The sequence below is a fragment of the Dermacentor silvarum genome, chromosome 5, assembly GCF_013339745.2.
Source record: "Dermacentor silvarum isolate Dsil-2018 chromosome 5, BIME_Dsil_1.4, whole genome shotgun sequence".
Lineage (NCBI taxonomy): Eukaryota > Metazoa > Arthropoda > Arachnida > Ixodida > Ixodidae > Dermacentor > Dermacentor silvarum.
In genome coordinates this window covers 16,362,248-16,370,766 of record NC_051158.1, presented here as the reverse complement: position 1 = coordinate 16,370,766, position 8,519 = coordinate 16,362,248, and the positions used below count along the sequence as shown (strand labels likewise).

General features: G+C 46.6%; 1 protein-coding gene across 1 annotated transcript; it reads left to right on the top strand.

Annotated features, from left to right (window-relative positions):
• Positions 1–2,422: 2,422 nt before the first annotated feature.
• LOC125945440 (uncharacterized) lies at positions 2,423–8,239 on the top strand. Its single transcript, XM_049667191.1, has 3 exons — positions 2,423–2,761; positions 3,313–4,260; positions 7,880–8,239. The coding sequence occupies exons 1-3, from the start codon at positions 2,423–2,425 to the stop codon at positions 8,237–8,239; spliced, it is 1,647 nt and encodes a 548-aa protein (XP_049523148.1).
• Positions 8,240–8,519: the final 280 nt, after the last annotated feature.

Here is an 8,519-nt window from a genome sequence, read left to right as displayed (position 1 = left end):
CTTATTCCTAGCTTATTGCGTATTGTCGATAAAGACCGCTTCAGGCCACTATGAAACATTGCACGGCATGTAATGGCTTGGCTCTTGATCTTAACCCTGAAGATTTTCTTTCGGGTGATTGCTATACATACATGGAGCGCAGTCGTGTAGAATGCTGTTTCTGGGTGGCTGTTTCGGAGAAAGGTGAAAGCAGTAGCAAGTTGTTTTCGTAAAACATGCGCGCCGAACGCTTTTGCGTACCAAAGGAATGTTTGGAGCGAAGCATCGTACAAATAAAATTTCCATACTAAATTTGCATGCATTCTTTTTACGCAATATTTATGAAAATACTACACTGCGCACCTCTGCGTTGCAAAAGCAGTAACCCCTGCAACTCTATATAGCTTCGATATCCAAGCAGCAAGTTCTCACGATTCACGCAGTTTCGAAAAAGGCACTGCGCTTTAGGCGTGACAGCAGAAAGCAGCCACAACATCTATCACTAACTACGGCTGGCGCGCCCCATACACCGAGCATGCACGAAGCGAACACGCGCGGGAGCCGAGTGAATCGGAGAGAGTGGCGTCGTGGCCGTGACGTCACTCGGGAGAGGGTGCCACTCCAACTTCTCGCCGCTAATAGGCAACTATCACAAAGGCCGCAAAGGAACACGCAATGCAAATGCAACGCAAACCTAAGTCCCATACGCACACAAGCTGCAGTGATTAAATAGCTAGAGCGAAACAGGTGCTGACGTGATTTCAAAGCCGAAACACATGGCTTGCAGTGCCTTGAGCATGCATGCTTGCAAACCTTATTGCAATCTCACTAGCCACCCGGCAGCTTTGCTCTTGATGATGTCTACGCCCTTTTTCAGAGTGTACATGGACTTAGCTGGCCAGCTTAGTAAAGTTAATGGTAGCTGCCTGATAAAGTGCGCTCTTGGTTGCAACATTCATAAAAGGAAGGACGCCAGTGCTGTAGGATAGTGTTGCAACCTCCTCCAATTATGGAAACAAATTTCAGTAGCATATGCGACAATCCTCAGCACGCAATTCCGATTTTTTTCCCTCGAGCATTCGCAGCGCGTTTAGTCTTTCATATATATTCCCTTCAGTCACAAATTATTATCGATTGTCGATAAAGGCATGAAATTTACGTAATTTTATGGGAAGGTGCTGCTGACTCCATTAAGAGCAAGTCAAGGTGGTAGAATGACTCTTTCTGCATTTTATGATGAGTTACCATAATTAGAGAGTGATATGTATCTAATTATTGTGCAATCTGTAATGATACGTTTCTTCATAAATAGGACGTGAATCACTAGTATGAATTACCTGCACAAGTTAATTATTCGTAGCAAGGTTTACTAGTCAAAAAAATTATTTCGTAAGTAAAGTTGATTGTCTGTCTGTCTGTCTGTCTGCTACAGAGACGTCCAAGGAGACAACTCCCGTCAAACACTGTAGTGCCTTCTCCAAAGCGATCTTCGGTAGCGATAGATTTCCCTCAGAAGTAAAATGGAGGTACTTGAGGAAAGCACAACGCTTAATTTACCCTTAGATTAGTTTTTATGGTGTAATCCTTGACACAACTGCACAGAAATGTCAACGATAAGTCACGTACTCGAATGTATACACCGTGAGTGAAGGGTACGTATAGTTGAGAGTTGGCAACATTTAATATATTTTGCGCTAGAAACATGCTTCACAGCAGAAGAGACATGCCTTGAGAGAAGTGTGTTCGACAGTGTTTACCTGGGCAGCAACTGTTTATTCGCTAACGCTGTTGCGCATCATGTCTTTCTACGCGCAGGTCGCACGCCAGAGGTGTGAAGGACGGCGTCCACGTGGCAACGCTGAGGTTTGACACCGAGGCAGCTGGGGAATCATGTCTCAAGCGGCGAAAGCGGCGCATGTGGAACATTCAGTCTACAGCAGACGTGCACCAGACAGAGGCAGCGCCGAACCGAACGCGCTGAACATACCATGCACAAAGGAGGACGGTGCGAGATGTAAATTACTGAATCACCGACGTGAGTTGAACAAAATCCTCCTCGGCGCTGCCATGGAGGTTCGTGAAGATAGGCTAGGACAGAGCAGAGGTGATGTCCACATTGCTGTCGTCGAGTCAAGCACTTGCGCGCATGTCTTGTACGGTCGTGGGGACGGATCGCGCAAAGCGAAAGCACTGGACCTTGTTGAACGCCTACTCGGTCAGCACCACTGCATCACCTGCAATGGAATTCAACCACAACGTAATGCTTCACCTTTCGTTGCTCGAAGCAGTAAAATGCCATCGCTCTTTGAAAAGCGTTACTGTCTGCGGGAGATTCACTACACCTGAGGAGGCAGCTTTCATGTTCGAGGTGATCAAATCTCTCTCACAGCTCAGGAAACTCGTCTTCAAGGTTTACAATTTTGAGAAAATTGTGGGAGAGAAGATGGGGTTCTTTGGAGGCTCAAATCTCCTAGGCATGAATGATTTGACTACCCTTGACGTGACCGAGGTTACGATGCCCAATAATGAGGTGAGTCGGCTAATACAGGCACTCCTTCAAAACAAAAAGATCACAGACCTGGCCGTCGGAGATAGCGTGTTCGACCACCGCGATGAAGACTTCAACGCACCCTTCCCCAAATACCTCGCGCAAAAAAACTGCATGGTGCGGAAACTGAAGCTCAAATCGGACATCTTTTTCGGCAGCTGGTCACTCCTGGAGGAACTGATCGATGCGTTCTGCAAGATGGAGACTTTGGAAGAGCTTATTGCGGACATTGTTGTGATGAACACATCATTGTAAGTATAGCTCTACTTTCATCATGTAGCCACGTTACCACTGACCAATTTCGCAGCACTTGTAACTAGAATTTTGTGTTTGAACACTGTAGTGCAGGGAATCTAGTTTCGACACGCTTTCTCTAGGTGTTGTACATTAACTATGGTTTCATACTTAGACCATTGCTTGGAAGGTATCGGGGCTTTTATGGGCACTGCCAATCGCGTTCATTAACGTTTACACGCACGTTCTGTGGCAAACCCCATCTTAACATTAGCTACGTCGAAGAAAACAGCTGACGTTCAGTCGTTACTATCAATCAGAGCGCAATGATGCATCCGAGGTCATGCACCTCTAACATGGCGGATGGCTCAGGTTGCTAATAGATGGCGTTCAGTACAACTCTACTACACGTTTACGAACGTCGATTTTAGTTTCTACCTCGGCTACACGTAGGAACTCTAACGTTTATTGTTTTTCTGGTGCTATGAGTTTTTTTTACAGAAGATTTCATTATTTTTTAACTAATGTGTCTTTTCTATGTGTGTTTGCAGCTTAACCACAGTTGCCCTATTCGCCAAAGTGGTCACTCAGAGCGCCACACTACGCAGCCTGAGGCTACCTTCGACGTACTGCGAATGTCACGTATCATTCTGGATTCCAAGTGTCCCAGACTTTCAGATCCGGAAGCAGCGCAATGCATGAAGCCCTGGCTCGCAGCCCTGCGGAAGCCAAACTCCTCGCTCAAAAAGCTGTGCATCGACTTGAGGGGCTTCGGAGAAGCTGAGTGCCACGACTTCTTCAATGCAATCACTGACAACGACGTTGTAAGGTCGGTGGTCGTCCACTCCTTGCCTATAATTGACGGGCTCGACAGAGTATTTGCAATGATCCAAAATCGAGGCCTGAAGGATCGCGTGGTCATCAAGGGACAATACATGCACCTCACCCCAAAGCAGCTGCAGGAGTGCCCGCAAATCAGCAGCGCAAGCATCGGAGACTGCCATTTTATGCGCAGCCATTACGTTGGCATGTATCCAGCTATCTCAGCTTTAGACGTGCTCGGTGGCTGCGCTCACGTAACGTCAATGCAGGTTGACTGCTATGACTTCGATCGCAATGATTTGTCCGCTTTGGCGGCATGTATAAAGGGTTCATCCGCACTAATTGATGTCAACATACACCTGAGCCAAGATGATACCCTTCTGACAAAACAGGAGCACCGTGTCGTGCAGGCGGAACTAGTGTCAGCGCTGGCCTTTAACCTTAAACTAGTCAGAATCAGGGTCACGGGGGTGTTGCTGTCCGACGACGACTTCAGCGTGCTGGCGGACAGCGCTAAGAAGAGCACCAGTATCATCGATTTGACCCTGACGCCTGGCTGCGTTTTCAGTGCCATGCATGATGCAATGTACCGACAAGTGCGCAGCTGTCGGGTTCACAAGGCTGAGTCGTTCACGGGAGCATCCGACGCCAAGAACATCGCTCTGGCGGACATCTTGGTAAGACTGAGTGCTGACTGTTTTACTGCGATAGCAATTATATGAACACTCCATGCTCATTTCTTCCGTAGGCGTCGCCGTGAGGTTCCGTATAAAATCGTCGCCGCGCGCCTTACGCTGTGTGTGCGAGTGAAAGCGTACGAGGATGAGCCGGTAATTGCGGCTCAATGAGCGCACGCACGCGAGGGATTAAGGCCGGCTGGAAGCGCGCGTTCTTCTTTCGCGCGCGAGGCACGGGGGTGAGGGAAGGGGGGGGGGGTGCGTTCTGCTGCGTCGGCTGCTGCTCACAGCGCGCTCGTGCGGGCGCCGTATCTGTAGTGCGATGTTGGCGAAGGGCGCCCCGCGCGGGCCTCATTTTCAAAGCGATCTGCGATGGGGACAAAGTACACGCGCCGAGTGCCGGTAGCTTCGTATGCGCTGTGCTTTCGACGTTTAGTTTGCGTTAAAGCGAGACGAGAGACCACGCGAAGTTTAATTTACCCGCGGCTGCTGGCACGCTTTCTCACTCTGGGGTTTTCACAGCCAGCTTCGGTGGTCATCGAGCGAGATGTGTTGACATTTACCTGTGCGCGCGTGACACCATGCTTGTGTATTTAGCTAGTAAGCGAATGTTTACGACTATATAAGGCCCATTCAACGACTATCATTGCTTCGTATAGTTCTCTACTAATTTGCTGTCGCAATCTGTGCTTCGCCGTTCAGGCGAAACTGCGATTTTCTTTTGTTTTTTGTTCCCTATCACACGGAAAGTGTTACGCTACTGAAGAACACGCGTGAAAATTACCATAGAGTTTCCAGCGAAAATTACTGGAGGGATCTCTGACGCTATAGTGTCTACGGGATCTGGGAGTGTGCGTCTTCTACCAGACGAGCGTGGATGTTTGGCCTTCTTTGTATAATATACTATACTTAGGAACGGCTGAACGCATAGGTGACGAGGACGTGGGTCTTTTTTTCAGGCCTTCGTCATGTATGAAGCAAACCGCTCCTGAAAACTCCTCTACCAGGACGGGAATGACGTTCAGTACACGTACTCGCCTAAACTTCGTTATTCTGCTTTCAAACGGTTTTGTGATTGGTAAACTGGCACTTTTGACCTATACAATGTTGTGCCACGCATTCCACAATTTACAATAGTTGCACGCATATGCAGTTGCTAATTTTTCCCCTGTTTCAGAGAACTATTACTGCTTAGTACTATTAAAGTTAAACAACGTCATAAGAGTGGTTAAAACATCCGTTATGTGCGAACGAAATCATTGTAAGAACATACATTCCCATGGTGTAGCTGAAAAATTTTGCTGCGAATTCTCTCTAATAATGTTTGCAAGAAACTTTATGGGACGTATCGCATTTAGCTGGCTTAGCCCACACTGATGGGGTTGCAGAATTGCTTAGTACATCAGTTAGAATAGCTGCTCGTTTTAATGCGATTAGTATTCTTAGGATACTTTGTGCACTTTGCGGTATCTGTCTGTGTTAACCGTTTTTCGCTGGCCTCTTCAATAAAATAGGAAAGTTTATCCAATTTTCTGGTGGGCGAAATTGAACCCGCGTTACACGGGTTTCGCAGAACAGAAACAATATGCTTTAATGAGCTGCTGCATTATGCTTTGGGTAGGTGCCGGCATTCAATGAAGTTCCTTCACGCCCACTTCTGTCAATGAGTGTGCCACTCTTCAATACAAACAATGAAAAATTACGCACTTCTATAGGGTTGCCAACTCTTGAGTGGAGGAAGTTGGGACGGAAAGAAGGGCCGGGGGGGGGGGGGGGGGGCGTATTCTGGCGACGAACGACCCTGTAAGTTTCAGCAGCCGCCGATCTGTATGCGTAACACTGTTTATAATTTTTTAATCGTACTATGTCGCAATTTACTATATATAGAAGGATGCAGTACCTGCCTGGCTAACACGATATATCTGTAGGCTTAACCCATAAGCCGGCAGATATATTTATTTTGAATAGTTAGGACCTACAACAGAAGTAAAACCACAAGAAAAACAAAACCGCCTTTATGTTCATGACAGTGCAGCCCAAGACTAAAGAGAAGAATGGGCAACCGCACTGTCACGAATCATAAAAAAAAGGATAGCTGGCTTATGCGTACTTGTTCAGCGGGAATTAAATAAGGCAGATGTCGGGATATTTGGCTGTGCTGACTTGGTGAAGTCGGTACTCGAAGCCTTTACTGAAAAGTCGGGATTGTCCAACTAATTTCGGGAAAGTTGGCAACCCTAAATGGCTATCGCATTTCAGAGGCCACGCCCGGACTTTACGGTATCTCAGTGGTTGTCACAGTGTGTCACGAGGGAAGCAATTGAGAAACTTGTCAGCATTCGAGATTAGCAAGAGACATTTATGGTACTGATTCAGATGAAAAAGGAGGTAAGAGATTGATATGACCTGATCCGTTACAGGCATACGTAACTTTACAATGCCGATATGGATGTTTTAGGAAAGAAAACAAAGGACCAAAGAGAGGTAAGCAAAATGCCTGTAGATGGGGCAGTGCCTGCAATGACAAGCGCCCGAGATCAGCGCGCCGGCAGTACAAGCCTAATATACGTGACGCGTTTCGGGGGTGGCAATATATGAGTGTCGCTACATTGGTTCCTTGCTGATCACATTAACGTCGATATTTATAGCGAGATGAGTGCTGCGGAGATTATTTTTGTCCCAATCTTTTCACCCAGTAATATGTGCCGTTAAGTCCCTCATTGATCCGATGTTTTGTTTGGTATTGCGCAAGTCGAACTTGCTTTTCTTCCTGTGTTCGCGTAAAGAGGCTTTTTGAAGTGTTTGAACAGACCATGATGGAAAATGAAGAAATTTTTAGTGATACTACATACGGGTAGATTCTGGTCACGTTTTTCTTAATTAGACAGTTCCACATTTTGACCTTTTCTGCTTAATTAGGATACATATTTAATGTTTTGCAAAATTCGGTACGAGTATTTGATTTGTTCAAAGCGAGAAACCGCCTTTCCTAGGCCCTATAAGAGCTCATACCCTGTTTTACAGCCTCTTCTTGCTTGTTCTGTGCTATCAAGCTACCATGGCTGCTGAACCTGAATTACATGAACCATTGCATTTGCAACGAGGCGTATGTAACACACAATGGCCATCAAAATCTGGCAGCGGGCGCATAAATCAGGTCGGATGTTTGTGCCATCTGCACACTGGCCGAAAGAAACAGCAGGATAATTTCTTTTTTGTGCTCACTCGTTGCAATTTTCCAACCATTACATTAACCTAGGCATCCATGACAGCTGTGGCTTGTGATCCCTACTCTGCAGATTGCTGTATTGATAATCTCGTGGTTGCTCTCGATAACACTTTAAATCAGAATGCTTATCTCACGTTACTGCGGCATCTTATCAAAATTTGGTACACTACCTCTGCAGCAAAAACATGCAATACCACTGTAAAGGCACTACATTACCCGTTTCAAGCCGAGCTGTGTTTCTTTCCCGTTATATTAGAATGCGCTGTCCACTTACATTAGCGCGTATACTACAGAACACTCCGAATGTCTTATCTTTGCCGGCTTATGAACATTCTTTTTCGGTGGATCAAGATTTCTTATCACCATTATGGCTTATCTCTCTACATGCAGGAATCAACCAGAAAGAATGCCTCTGCCGTCTTGGACGCTGCACAGTTCGTGCTGGGCGAGCAAGATGGCGTCGAGGGCGCGCGTGCCATCGAGTTGATGTACGACCACCCACATGTCTTCCAAATGGTGAGGGAAGCTGCTGACGTCAGTAAAGCCGAAGCCAAGAAGATGATCAGCAGAGCGCGACTTCGTGTCCGCTGCTGTAGCCTAGACGAGTTTATGAGAATGGCCGGTGTCGTCAAGGAGAGGGTGGAGTGCCTCGGTCATCCGGGTACCAGGCTTCAACTTGTTGACATAGGTGATGACTGCTGGCTCCATATCCGCAACTTTCTGAAGATAGCGGATGTTCTAGAACTTTGATAAAACTTCTTTGCAATAAAACTTTTGTTTGGGCCTTTTTATTTGGGTTCATAACTGACGTTCATTCGGTTCGATTCCAACTCTGAGCCTGTCTCGGTGTGTGAAAATGCTTTATCGGCTTTTCAGTGCGATTAACATACCTGGGTTCCTTCATGCATTTTCATGATTTCCCACAACTTGGGTAACTGCTACTGCATGGTCATATCGGTGCAGCATTGGGCAGTTCTGCTGAACAAACCATGTTCAAAACTTTTGTTAATGAGTGCATGAAAATGGGTAT